Genomic DNA, 14,721 nt, shown 5'->3' with positions numbered 1-14,721 from the left:
CAGCGCAGTGACATCACAGAGCCCAACTCTGTTCCTCTGGCAGTGTTGGCTCACAGGCCCACCTAACATGGTGGGGAGAGCTAATGCTACGTGGCAGGGAGGGGAAAAGAGAACGAGATGGAGAATAAAAGAGAGAGCTTTGGAAAGTGTAGAAGTGCAGAGTACTAATCACACTAATCACGTAGCATTAGGAGAGCAGCTCCGTCGTTCACTTTGACTTGTAATTGTAGCAATGAAGTATGACTCAAATGGCATTCAATTTGACAGGCCTCGATAAAGTTTGACACATTCAGCCATGGCAGCAGCCAGACCATTAAGAGTTTATTTTCAAAGAATCAGCTGTTGCTTCCCGAGCACTCTACAAAGCTTTAGAAAAGGTTATTGAACTGAAAGTGAGGACAAAGTAAGAAAGAATCACTTCCACAAAGCACGAAGAAATCAATTCAAACCTGCAAACTGAACTCAAGCATCCTTTTCAATACCATAAACAATTAAGTACTGTGAACTGTGCTACTTTTGCCATTTGTGTCTGTACAATTAGTTTCTTGCATTATAACAATTGATTTGCGTGGGCAGGAATTATTCATGTGCTTTCATAATATATTTTCTCAGAAATTCATAGGAGAACATTAGCAATGAATAAACCAGAATATGATTCAACATTTGATCATACATACAATACAATAAATGGACATTTTATTCAAGAGAGTTCGGTCAGTTCCGTGGATTGTGCATCTTGCCTATGCCTGTATGAAAGTCAACATGAACATGTGCTATCTTCTGCCTAGGGGTTCTGTTTCCACAATGCTCAGCCTCTCGTTGGGGTCCGTTGGTTCTTGTACCATCAACTTCATGCATAGACTCTCTCTGCTGTTGAGAAAGTACCTCTCCAGCTCTGCTATGGGGCCTTGTGGAGAGAACAGTCGCTCTAAATAGGCTTGAGCACACATATCTGAAGTGATCAGGACAATGCCAGGGGGAGCGTCCTCAGGTAGGGGAACACTCACACTCTTCCCTAACTCTTTATCCACCACAGTGAACCCAGTCACACTCCCCTCAGTCAGAGGATCCTCCCCGGTCTGCAGCCCTCCCCTACACTTTATCACAGTCACCGTACTGGCTTTGTAGCATCTGTACGCAGGTAGAATCTCTCTGAAGTCCTCTTGGTACTGCTCCATTGCAGCCTGGACGACCAGCGGGTCTCCTTTCTGCTCTAGCCTGGTCAGGTGCAGCAGCATCTGCGTGTGAAAGGCGGCGCCGCTGGCCCAGTGCTTCAGGGCCTTGGAGCTGGGGCCTTCCCTGAGCATGGTGTTCTTCAGCTGGGTCAGCAAGTAGCTCAGCTGGCCCTCCAGACGCTGGGTGTCTTCTCTCAGCTTCTGCTCATCCTTCAAGTGCATCCGGCAGCGCTTGAGGTACTCCTCCATAACGTCCTGGAGCTCCGCTCGCCGTTCCTCGACTTGGCAACCCCTCGACCTCACTGACCCCCTGGACGAGGCGTATGCCGTCTCCATCACCATGGAGACCACCAAGCCCACCAGGCCTGCCACCTTGGGCTCGTCAGAGAAAGCGACCAGGCGGCTGATCAGCTCCTTCAGGTAGGTGGGCGCCCGGTTCCCTACATGCCCCTGCAGCTGGCGGAGGTGGTCCTGTAGGTGGGCCCTGGAGTCCAGGCTCTCTGGATTAGCTAGCAGATAGTGGTCGACAGCAACATCAGGCAGAGCACCGGCCTCCAACATGGCGGAGTAGAGCAGAGAGCCAACAGCAACCTGAGCCTCCGATTGCTCCTGTTCTGAGGCCAACAGCTGCCCCATGATTAACGTCAGGATATCTGGGGGTGGGCAGGCGAGTGTGTTGTTGCTGTGAGTGCAGGTGAGAAAAAAGCCTGTGGAAGACATAGAGAAGAAAGGTTAAACACAGTTGAGTGTTTATCATACAGTGTTTATTACAGTTTATAAAGTATACATTTGAGACACACTTTCAGTTTCAGTCTAGTCTGGAATTATTCATTAACCTCAGGTTAACCTTTGGTTAGTTATGCCTCTGTACATGCCATGTAAACAACTGTCCTCCTTATAGAGTAGCCTAAATTCATTCTAATCCTTAGCCTCGTGTAAGTGGTGAGATGATTTGTATGCGTCTCTTTATAAAGCAATTGGTTACGTGCTAAAACATTATAAAAGCTTTAAAAACGTTTTTAAAAAGCATTCAATAACAATAATTATGAACAGGATCACGTACAGTGCACAGAAAGGAAGTTGATTTCATCATATCGCCATTCTCTCAGTATGAATAACCATGTCATTAAAAAAACTTTACAAATAATCAAACACTTCACATATCAACTGCGTTCGTTTAGCTTTGGGCTCTTCCCTTACTGTAAGGCGTTTACCGGGGAACGTGTTCCTTACCGTTGTATCCAGCAGCCAGCTCATATGGCAGAGAGTGGCCCGATTTTCTACACTGCAGCACCAAATCCAAGACAACAGGGAGAGAGAGAAACTAGGCCAGTGGAAAATCTAGAGCTCCCCCTACTGAATACTGCAAGGTCGAGCAACCATTGAGCCTTTTATTCTATAAAATGGGCCAAGGGCTGCCAACACATTTCCCTTCTTTAACTATAAAATGGGACAAGGGGTGCCAACACATTGACCGTCTTTAACTTTATAAAATGGTCCAAGGGCTTCCAACACATTGACCGTCTTTAACTTTATAAAATGGGACAAGGACTTTGAGTCATGTACTCGTGTAATGTGTTTTATTTTACCATGACTTCAGTTTTCATACTGAATGCAGTCAAACTATCCATTACAGTGTTAGTGTATAGTGTTAGTGTATGCTAAACCAATACTCAACCATTGTTCACCAGTTTTATGTGCAGTCTGAGCAGCGAGCCAATAGAAACATTGACACACTCAACTGCACGACTAAGAGGCCTGTTTGCCTCTGACTCAGCGGATCACCCATTCTCTCCCTCCATCCCTCCTATGCTGCCTTCTTTGAGTTGATTTGTGCCCTCTGATCAGTGGTGGAAAAAGTAACCAATTGTCATACTTGAATAAAAGTAGAGATAACTTAATAGAAAATGACTCTAGTAAAAGTCACCCAGTAAAATACTAATTGAGTACAAGTCTAAAAGTATTTGGTTTTAAATATACTTAAGTATCAAAACTAAGAGTATAAATAATTTCAAATTCCTTATATTAAGCAAACCAGAGGCATAATTTTAAGGGGCACACACCAACACTCAGACATAATTTACAAACAAAGCATTTGTGTTCAGTGAGTCAGCCAGATCAGAGGCAGTAATTAAGCGTGTAAACTATTCAACTAGCTATGCGAGCAACTTTTCATCTACCATATTACACTCTTGATTAATGCAACAAAACCATATTACACTCTTGAATAATGCAACAATTCAGAAGCATGTACAGACATCTAAATGGTCTATTTAATTGCCCATACACTAATTTAGTTTGAAGACAATAACACAGCCAGTGTGGTACAGCAGCTAGCTAGCTATAGCTAACGTTAGCTAGCTAATAACATTTGATTCCTCAAGTAACATTGTAAAAATGTACCCCTCATACGAATGTAAAAATACAGTAAAGTTATCATACAGTGTCATTCATATTATACAGAGCTTGGTAGCAAGCTAAACAAAATGTCTGCATCCTCCTCACGTACTAACGTACTAACGTTAGCTAAGTTAGCTGAACAATTTACCTTAGAACAAACCATGCTTAATTTCACCAATATCATGCAAATCATTACATGGAAAACAGTGACTTAAAAAGTTGTAAATTCACTGGCGAGTTGCTACCTGCCTGTCTTCTTTTAAATAAAATGATGGTGTGTTGAGATTCCCTTAAAGGTACAGCGTCAATTTCAGAGTAACCGGCTCTTACTTTCAGGTAAAAACTCAGTCTCTAATATTAGGAAAATGTACATAAATTTCAGCGGTTTCAAAAACATTGCTCTGCTATTACAATGTATTATTGTCCCCCACAATGAAATCGGAGAGGGGACTGTGGATGGTTCTCCGTCTGTCCGTCCACTGACCCGATTTTGACATAATTTGAGTGAATGATGCGTCTTGCCATAGAGATCCGGCATTTACAAAATTACATTGATTGTCCCAAGGCGGGAGCTATAGTAATGAACGTATATTTGTGAGTCACACAAGAGAGGAAGAGGCGAAGCGAGAGGGCTAACTGTGCCCAAAATCTATCTTCTCCAGCAGGTGGCGTTTTGTTTTTGGCACATGACATGGAATACAGGGAATGGATTAGCTAGAGACTGCAGGACTCGACATTAAGGGCTGCCTGCTGGCCCGGCAACATCTGCTGAGCACACCGGGCCTGGTGGGCCACTTAATCAAGTTTTCATATTGCCCACTTGGCAGTACATTTTCAAACTCCATAACAGAATAAGAAAAAAATGTAGTTCAATATTTGTATTTAATCCTTCACAATCTTCCTGCTGTCTGACGCGTCACACTTGTTTTCAAACAGATTTGCTCTCAATCTTCCAATTTACAGTAGCTATTACAGTGAAAGAATACCATGCTATTGTTTGAGGAGAGTGTGCAATTATGAATTTGAAAATGTATTAATAAACCAAGTAGGCCCATTTTGCGCCTGGGCTAGCATAATACATTATGTCCTTTCTCTTGCATTTCAAAGATGATGGTACAAAAAAATGCAGGGTTTTTTCTTTGTATTATCTTTTACCAGATCTAATGTGTTATATTCTCCTACAATAATTTAACATTTCCACAAACTTCAAAGTGTTTCCTTTCAAATGGTAACAAGAATATGCATATCCTTGCTTCAGGTCCTGAGCTACAGGCAACTGCCTGTATGTTGGGTATGTCATTTCAGGCGAAAATTGGAAAAAAAGGGGCGGATCCTTAAGAGCTAAAAAACAGATTAATTTCCGATGCTGTTCATGAGCTATATCTTTTATTTATAAACTGAATATCAACTGTTGTTGGCAAGAGAGCCACAACTCCTCACACAGCTGATTGCTGCACATAAATAAATGTGTTCTAATCTGTCTATGGTTCTAATAAACCCAGTCACTACGTAACATTCCTAAATATAATCTCGGGAAAATACAACAGTTTTGATTGCAATTATTGAAAAGAGTGGGATCCCAGCTTGTCAGTGATGTATAATGTATTCCTCAACTCCAAAAAAAAAAATTATAATCTTGAGTGTCTGACATGAATATCAAATAAGTAACTGTGGGAATCTTGTCGGCCATTGGAATGCATAAACAGCAGGCTTCTATTATAAACACACAAAAAAATCACATGATTTTATTAGTGCCAGTGGGAATTTTTTAAGGACATTAAACAAGCAACATGATCATGTTTAGAGTATGTGATCTAGTTAATGATTAGCCCATTGTGGTAAACAACCCAGAGGAGCAATCCCATGCTTCAGCCATGTAGCCACAATTCTGCAACAGACAGGTGATCATGCTTCAGCCATGTAGCCACCATGCTGCATCAGACAGGTGATCATGTTTACTGCTGAAATAGCACAACTGCCTGATCATATGGACCATGTACAGGCTCTAAAGATATAGCTTTTTTAATCAATATGTTATTGGGTTCATTTCTGGAGGAAATTTTACATTGTAAACAGTTTATATAGGCTATATGTCATCATTGGTGCACTCTGCATCATTCGTGGGGGACGACATGTTTACTGTTGCCTTTTGTTTTTATTGTGGGAGTGTTGTGCTCAATGAGACAATTCTGTTTACACTGCCCTGCTTGGAGGGGGGCAACTGTCAAGCGAGTGTAGTGCTCGACCTCCGGAGGTAGTGGTCGAGAATCAAGACGTGACAGGTTCACATTACAGTAAAAGATCTAGACAAGGGTATATTCTAGGAAACTATAAGCAATCTCATAGTGAGAAGAGCAGCAACAGTAGGAATGGCGTTTATATCATTGCTATGACATTTCAGAAACAATGGTGGTTAAATACGCAACAAACAGCTCTCTCTCTCAAATGTTATTGTCTTTTGATGGTTTGGGTCATTTTGGCTCAGTGTTTTTCTTGCTGAAGGGTAAGTACACAAAGTGACATTAGAAGGTTATTATTTGAGCCATCTGAAGACATTGAACATTTGTGCGAAAGGCAGAAGGCTGAGTGGGCTTTAAACAGTATAAAAACATGACAGTAAATCTATTTTTCATACAGGCAAAAAGTGACAGAGAACATTCTCGTTGAAGAAAGAATATTTCGGTATTTTGTTGATTTTGCCTTGCTTTGAAGTTGGAGCACATTTTCCTTCCATCATTACTTAAGGGAGGCCCTGGTTGTCGGGTCTAAGCCCATTACTGGGGAAGGCTGCCAAACTGTCACATAATAAGGGTGTTGTATGCGACAGACATCAGACCACAGCAGAGGCTCAGATCCATCACAATCAAGAGAACAGACTTGAGCAGGGGCTAATGTTCCGCCCTCTGTCACGGACGTTGAAAGAACTGGACCAAGGTGCAGCGTAGTGAACGTACATTTTCTTTTTATTAGAAAAGACACCGAACAAAACAATAAACAGTACAAAACGTGAAGCTAAAGGCTATGTGCCAAAAACAAAGTCAACTTCTCACAAAGACAGGTGGGAAAAAGGGCTACCTAAGTATTGTTCTCAATCAGAGACAACGATAGACAGCTGTCCCTGATTGAGAACCCTACCCAGTCAAAACATAGAAATACAAATAATAGAACATAGAATACCCACCCCAACTCACACCCTGACCAAACCAAAATAGAGACATAAAAAAGGATCTCTAAGGTCAGGGCGTGACACCCTCAGTGTTATTAAATCCCATTCACTAGATCTCTGATGTGGTGCAGTATCAAATTACTTTTTAATTGCATGATAATTGTGCCTTAATTACCTCCTGGATCCCTGGTGATAAGTGACTAATTGTTGTGTAAGGCGTGTTTGGAAGCACACCAGGTTTGTTGGTGAGGTTCGGGCCTGCTCCTCGTGGCCTCGGACCTTACCAAGGGATACATTACAACCTCTATGGGGGAGATTTGTTCATGTAGTGTTAACACTGCAGGAATTGAACCACTTTTCTGCTGGTACTCAGTTCAAAACTAAATATTGGATGCTGGAAAAACGTTTTGCCAGCGCTGCAGACGGCTATAATGGTCCGCTAATACAATAATATTTAAGGCCCAATGCACTACTTTTGTGGATAATATATATAATAACATCAACAGTCCCGTATCTCTGGTATATCTTGGCATGCATCATTCAAGACTAAGTTTAAATTGTGTGCAGCGCAATAGACATATAATGCACAATGTCTCAGGAAGACTGTCTGGGTTGGCAATACTCAGTATAGAAAACAGTTGTGGCCGTAACCTGGATATACAGGTCACGGTGAAAACATTTGCACACAAAAAAGGAGGACTTCAGGAGACAAGGGGAGTCTCTCAAGTTGGATATAATTTTATTTAATTTACCTTGAATATTGCAGCCTGTTTCTGTAGGCTATTAGCCAGACAAAACCCGTTGAGTTCAACGATAAATAGTGGCTGGATTCAGAGCCGGTCCTCGCCATTCTGCCACCATGTGGTATGCCCACCATTTGTAAAACAGGCCATTGGCTTTATTAGTCCTGATTCCTGTCACTAATCAATTTGGCTATTGAAGCTCTGAGTATCAGCTACCCATCTTTATCAGGAGTTATCGTGAGCCTATTTGAAATATGTTTAGGCTACACAGCGGGAAATGCAGAAGAAATGTATTTTTCGCTATGATCAGCTTGTCAAAAATTGACGGATAGGCTACAAACTTGAAACCACTGATCACAACAATGGGGTGAAACTCCTGGACAACAATGGTTATTGTCCCTTCCATATTGTCCACTTTACTTTGAACTGTCCTGTTGTTAGAATATGTTGTTTGTTAACATGACAGCATTTTTTAAATTTGATTGAGCGCCATTTATGTTAAGCTATTTGATTGGAGAAACCTGCATGATGTAAAAAGTGTCCGGCTCATTACATTGTCATACATTTTATAACCCAGCCTGTAGGCTACAGAAAAGGCCACATACTCTTTCTACCATATCCTATATCTCCTACATGATATGTTAGATGATTCTTTTGACAGAACGTTGGTGGAGCGCTGCAGAGATGAGTCTCTCCAACAGCACCCTGAAGAGGCGTGCTGGGAATGGACAAGCAAAGTATTTTGCGCCCCTGCCTTTGATAAAGTAGGCACTGCTTATTAAAGGGCGACATCAGTGTTCCCCTAAAAAGCCCATATGCCACTGGTTGAGAGAAATTGTCATTGTTTTGGGCGCTGCAGGCAGCTATATCGTTCCGCTAATAAAGGACTGTTAAAGGCTCAGTGCACTACTTTTGAAAAAATAAAAGTTTTTTGCTGGGTGACAGACAGTGACACAGGATAAAAAGTGACACATTCAATACCGCCCTGCACACTCTTGCCTGCATCTAGCTGATGACGAGTGTAATCATTACTCCAACAGTTGCAAACGAGAGTTTCTATTGGACAAATTCAGGTATGGTTATGCACGTTTTGTTCCGTTTGCTTACATTTAACAAACGTTTTTCAACAGAATATGCAAAAATGAATTCACCTGAGATCACATGTAAACACAGTTCACATTCATAACAGCCACAATGTATTCCTTCTCACATCTATGCGCTCTCTTCCTCTCACCTTTTCCCTTCGCTTGTGGACTTCAATGGACAACACATCAGCTGTATGTGACCAGGTGAAAAAACCTTTCCAAGCCAAACCATATCATAACCGCTACACACAGCCTACACCATTGTCACCATATTAGCTAAAGTAACGTCATAGTCAACATAGCTAATAGAACTAGTGCATTAGTAAACCCGCTACAATCATGCAGTAACGTTACAGTGCACAGTCATTAAGCAGTTTAGCACTTACACAGGCGGGCTCTGGTGGCAATAAACTAGTCAAACCAAAAGCTTACCTTGACTTGAAAGAGTTCCAGTGTTGAGTTGGATCATTATAGCCAGCTAGCTAACATAGCATTCCTTTGTTTGAGCAGGGTGTTTAAGTAGGCTAAACTAGACAGCTGCATTTGCTAGCTAAGTAAGTGAAACTGAAACGGGAAAAAAGGATGAAATCTCTCTCTATCTCTCTCTCTTGCTTCTCGTTCATTTTGGAATAAATTCATTTGTACAAAACTGTTCAACTATTGTCTTTCTCTCTCTTTGAGTCAACTCCTCACCACACTTTGTGCACTGCAGTGCTAGCTAGCTGTAGCTTATGCTTTCAGTATGTCAGTTCAAGCTACAAGAGCTCTGATAGGTTGGAGGACGTCCTCCGGAAGTTGTCATAATCACTCATAATCCTCCCCTTCCTTCTCTGAGGAGCCTCCACTGGAGCTAAGGTGAACTCAATCATTTATTGCTAGGACATTGATTGCAATATATTAGTGCTTTGTTCCTTAGCCTCTAATAATTGCATAAAGGTAAACCTAGACACGTGCATTTTATAGTATTATTTTGAGTGGTGAGACAAGGCTCGCAACCTTGGCTATATCCACAGGATATGAGTATGGGCCTATAGCATTCACATAGTAATGGAGTCAGATGGATACATGTAGTTTATTACATGATCTACAAGATCATTTTTACGCATCTACATAATTGAGTCAGTTAGATAATTTCCACCAGACCAAACTATAAATGGTGACTCATCCAGTTGATGGGAATTGTCTATATTACACTACGTTAGCAGTGGTGATAATGACAGCAATCTGAATGTGCAAAGGCCCTAGCAATACTAGAGTAAGGAACTTCAAGATGGTAGACACTAGATCAGAGGGTATGATCTGAGCAGTAGCAATGATACCATCCCTCTGGATGACAATGGTGACATTACAGCAACCTGTTCTACAAAATGAACAGCCGCACATGGTTCATTGTGTCTGGTCTCTCTGCAAACACTCCCTTCCCAAATCCTTCTGGTATTGTGCATCGCTGTCACGTCTTCGCTGTCTTCTCTCTCTCTCTCTCTCTCTCTCTCTCTCTCTCTCTCTCTCTCTCTCTCTCTCTCTCTCTCTCTCTCTCTCTCTCTCTCACTCTCGGTTCCTACACCAAAGTGAAAGGTCTCATTTCCATGTGAACATGAAGTGGGGAGGCAGTGCAATACAAACGCTGAACAGAGCCGCTTAGCAGGAAGCCGAGCATGGAAATTGGCTCAGACCCTGTAATCAACATGAGTCACTCACCTTCACAATGAATGTGCTCAGTCATTACCCAGACTCTGGGTACACTCACACCTAGCCATTTACTGCCATTTCAACTGATTATGCCTCTTAAGGCCCCCGCTTTGAATGTAAATCACCCACTGAGTCAACATGCAAGTTGTTTGGGGATATACTGTACTGCTCGACAGTTCAAGAGATTTTTAACATTTCAGAAAATGTACCGTCAAACTAAAGAATAAGGGAATTACAGCATTAATAATGCCCATACATTTCACAAATGTGTCAGTTATAGTATTATTTTATTTTGTATCCCATTACTGTTCAGTGTAATGAAAGGAAGATAATTGGGTTGTGTTTTTACACTGTAGTGGATCAAAGCTGGCTGCAGACCACTCATGTAGTTAATAACTAAGGTTAAATCAGTAAGGCTGGTCTGAATGGCTAGCTGACTTTTAACTTCATTCAGTAAGCACAATATAAATCACATTGTTTTCTCCTCTATGGTCATAGTTGGAACGTACATTATTATACAAAACATTAAGAACATCTGCTCTTTCCATGACATAGACTGACCAGGTGAATCTAGGTGCAACCTATGATCCCATATTGATGTCACCTGTTAAATCCACTTCAATCAGTGTAGATAAAGGGGAGGAGACAGGTTGAAGGATGATTTTTATGCCTTGAGACAATTGAGACATGGATTGTGTATGTGTGCCATTCAGAGGGTGAATGGGCAAGACAAAATATTTAAGTGCATTTGAACAGGGTATGGTAGTAGGTGCCAGGAGTACTTGTTTGTGTCAAGAACTGCAGCACTGCTGGGTTTTTCACGCTCAACAGTTTCCCGTATGTATCAAGAATGGTCCACCACCCAAAGAACATCCAGCCAACTTGCCACAACTGTGGGAAGCATAGGAGTCAACATGGGCCAGCATCCCTATGGGGACACCTTGTAGAGTCTAAGCCCTGACAAATTGAGGCTGTTCTGAGGGCAAAAGGGGTGGGGGGGGAGTGCGACCCAGTATTAAAACACTCAAACATGGTCAGATACAGAGAGAGTGAGAGAGAGAGAGGGAGAGACTGAGTTGTGTGTCTTGTCTCAGCCAGTCTCTCAGGCTACATTACAGCTTGTAAAGGGCAGGTTAGGACGTGGTTAGTAGAGCCGGGATAGACACTGAGATAGCTTGATGAAGTGTAATGTTGGAGAATGAGGCTCAGAGCGAAATAAAATTTAATTGGTTTGTATGGCCCTTGGTGTCCAGTCAGACATACAATACAGGCCCCAAAGAGATTAACTCTGCTTATCAAAATGGCGGATTAATTAATCAGTGAAACAATGTCATTATAGTGAAGACATCTCACTCAGAGTTTATTTACCCCTAACAGTGCATAAAGATTTTACAACTAATATGCAGTAATTAGCCGTGGCGATGAAGTTGTATGATTGCCCTGTTGTTTCCTTATAGCTACTCTCCCAGTTAGTCCTCTGTACTCCCCGTTCCCTTCTTTGTTTTATGGGGCGTAGAAAATAAAAACAAGTTAATGCAGAGCGATAGATCATGCCAGTTCTAAGGCTGGTCTACCATTTTAAACAATGTCGCATTTAACCAGAAGAGTGAAGCTAATTATTTCAAATGGCAGCTCGTGAAACAGTATTAATGTTTCGTTTCTACATGGATACATCTAATATTACGCACTGATGAAGAGAGTCTGAAATTAGAAATTAAAAAGAATTAGATGGCCTAGATGTCAAATTCAAATAGAACATGTTCAAATAGAAATTGGTGTTGTTCAAATAGAACATGACTTCATGCCACGATTATTAGAGATTTGTTATTAGAACCATCTCCTCCAGTGATTCAGGGGAAAAAAGATTGTTTCCATCCATCAACAACAATACGATAACCCATTGTTACATGGTGGTCCTGTGTTGCTCAGTAGTTAAAGCATGGCGCTTGCAACACCAAGGTTTGTGGGTTTGATTCCCGCTGGACCCACTCGTAGGTAAAATGCATCACTGAAAGTCGCTTTGGATAAAAGTGTCTGCTAAATGGCATTATTAATATACATGGAGTGTACAAAACATTAAGAACATCTTCACCCTGTCAGAACAGTCTCAATTTGTCTGGCATGGACTCTACAAGGTGTCGTTACAAAGGGATGCTGGCCCATGTTGACTCCAATGCTTCCCATAGTTGTGTCAAGTTCGATGACCAAGGCTGGATGTCCTTTGGGTGGTGGACCACTCTTGATACACACGGGAAACTGTTGAGCGTGAAAAACCCAGCAGCGTTGCAGTTCTTGACACAAACCAGTGCACCTGGCACCTACTACCGTACCCCATTCAAAGGCACTTAAATATTTTGTCTTGCACATTCACCCTCTGAATGGCACACATACACAATCCATGCCTCAAGACTTAATAATCCTTCTTTAACCTGTCTCCTTCCCTTCATCTACACTGATTGAAGTGGATTTAACAAGTGACATCAAGAAGGGATCATAGCTTTTACCTGGTCAGCTCATGGAAAGAGCAGGCGTTCTTAATGTTTTGTACAATCAGTGTATATTACATATGGTGCCCAGAGATACACTTTCAAGTCAACTACTCTCTACCAGGAAGAGGGGCCTTCGTCAGACATTTTCCCAAAAAAATAGGTCTATCCCTCAGAGTAATTCACTTTGACCGAATTGTAACTAGTTCTGTCAAATGTTAACCTTACAATAATGTTATACAATGTTACGGTGTTAATAGCCCATAAATTACAGGGAAGCTCTTTCTATCAGGGTTGAGGAATTTATTTCAACAAGGGTCCTTCTATTGTAAGACACAAAATGATGACTTTTTTTCGTGTTCATTCAATCTAATGTTGTGTTCATTCAATCTAATGCACGTCAAAACTATGGAAGTAGGCCTAGATATTTAAACAAAACAAACACATTTCAGAGAGATGACAACACTTGAATATGCAAGTATGCACATGTCTTCTCAGCATGTCAGAACACCTGTTCTCGAATGGCAGTGGAACATTCTGTGCTGTAGCAAAGACTGTCACAGAGGGAAGTTCATGGTGATTGAGAGTTGGATTAAGAGAAAGTTCCCCCAAATAATCATTGCTTTCAATGCCAGAGACATTATGGAAGCCTGTTTAGGGAAGAGTGGGGTAAGTTGAGCCAAAAGGTTAGTTGAGCCACCCCTTGTTTCTAGGAAACCATACACAACATTTATAATTTGACCAAATATTTAGGAAGAGTCGTCATTTGATGGAGTCTGTAAAGGAAGAAACCACATGGGAAAAGTGTTAACAAGTTAGGTCCAAAAAACAGATTTGCATCAGGTCAAATTAATTTATTGTGTTAGAGTTTTCATGATGCTTGTATCTAAACCAAAGTAGATAATTTGGTTGGGGTCTTTATTAGCTTCAACATGAAGTCCTAAACCCGAGCATGAAAGTGCATCCTTGTAACTGTAGGGGCTAATATAATTCAAATATTTGCCTTGGGGTAAGTTGAGCCAATGGCCCCAGGGTAAGTTTAGCCAATGTAAGTGTTTTCTAATGCAAGACATTATCGCTGGGATATGAGGTAACACCAGGGCCTGGCCTATGCTAAGTGTTTAAAAAAGTACACAAATGTTTTTAGGTGTTACGCCTGTGTTAAAAGATGATGATTAAGAAAATAATGAAAATACAAAAAAAATTGCGATTGTGTTGAATTGTGTTTGGGAAATTAAGATAGACATGGTTTTCAAAAGGTAATATTTAATACAGTACAGAAAAGTGTAGGGCTCTCAACTTACCCTGTGCTTATTTTCAACTTACCCCAAACACGAGGTAAGATGTACCAAGATACTTTAAAAAACAATCTTCACAAGCTATGTTTTTAAAACTGTCATGTTTATTTCCAGGAATACACAACATCCTGAAATCTATGTAGATATCTTTGTTAGAAATAATACTATATTTCCCTTGACGGAGTCATACTGAATGTAAAAAATGGCTCAACTTCCCAAGCAGTTCATCCATTTTAGTATTGATGCATTTTATTTGGATGCCTTCTATGTGATCATACAAATCTACATGAAAAGGTATGAGCAACTCTGGCACATTCAAAGGATGATACACAGAAACATTCGTAAAGTGCTATTTCCTTACCTGGCATTATTCACTTTTATAACCCAACTCTCAGGATTATCAGTAGTTACCACAGCCACAGTCAAAGTTGGCTATTTCGTAAAAATTTATGAAAACACAAATTTGCTTTTTGATCTTAATCTAAGGTCAGTGTTAGGCATAAGGTTAACAGTGTGGTTAAGGTTAGGTTTAAAATAACTTTGATACATTTTAGAAATGGGCGGGGTTTATGACTTTGTGGTTGTGTAAACTAGCAATTGTCAGTTGTGTTATTGAGGCTCTTTTGTAGTGCTAAAGCAACCTCTGCTGGTCATCGCGGAAATAACCAGCTGCCTCTTT

The 14,721-nt window shown here is 41.0% G+C and overlaps 1 protein-coding gene across 4 annotated transcripts; it reads right to left on the bottom strand.

The window, feature by feature from the left end:
* Positions 1 to 276: 276 nt before the first annotated feature.
* On the bottom strand, positions 277 to 4,166 carry LOC129836483 (uncharacterized). Of its 4 annotated transcripts, none has more exons than XM_055902749.1 (2): positions 3,821 to 4,166; positions 277 to 1,882 (listed from the first exon to the last, which is right to left on the bottom strand). In XM_055902749.1, exon 2 carries the CDS (start codon positions 1,809 to 1,811, stop codon positions 774 to 776), a length of 1,038 nt encoding a protein of 345 aa, XP_055758724.1. In that variant the 5' UTR covers positions 1,812 to 1,882; positions 3,821 to 4,166; the 3' UTR covers positions 277 to 773. The 4 variants fall into 4 exon arrangements, with proteins under 4 accessions (XP_055758724.1, XP_055758723.1, XP_055758722.1 ...); XM_055902748.1 differs by lacking the exon at positions 3,821 to 4,166 and adding an exon at positions 3,724 to 3,814; XM_055902747.1 differs by lacking the exon at positions 3,821 to 4,166 and adding an exon at positions 2,409 to 3,703.
* Positions 4,167 to 14,721: the final 10,555 nt, after the last annotated feature.

The sequence above is a fragment of the Salvelinus fontinalis genome, chromosome 37 (assembly GCF_029448725.1).
Source record: "Salvelinus fontinalis isolate EN_2023a chromosome 37, ASM2944872v1, whole genome shotgun sequence".
Classification (NCBI taxonomy): Eukaryota; Metazoa; Chordata; class Actinopteri; order Salmoniformes; family Salmonidae; genus Salvelinus; species Salvelinus fontinalis.
The sequence above is the reverse complement of the archived record's forward strand: the minus strand, read 5'-3'. Positions and strand labels throughout refer to the sequence as shown.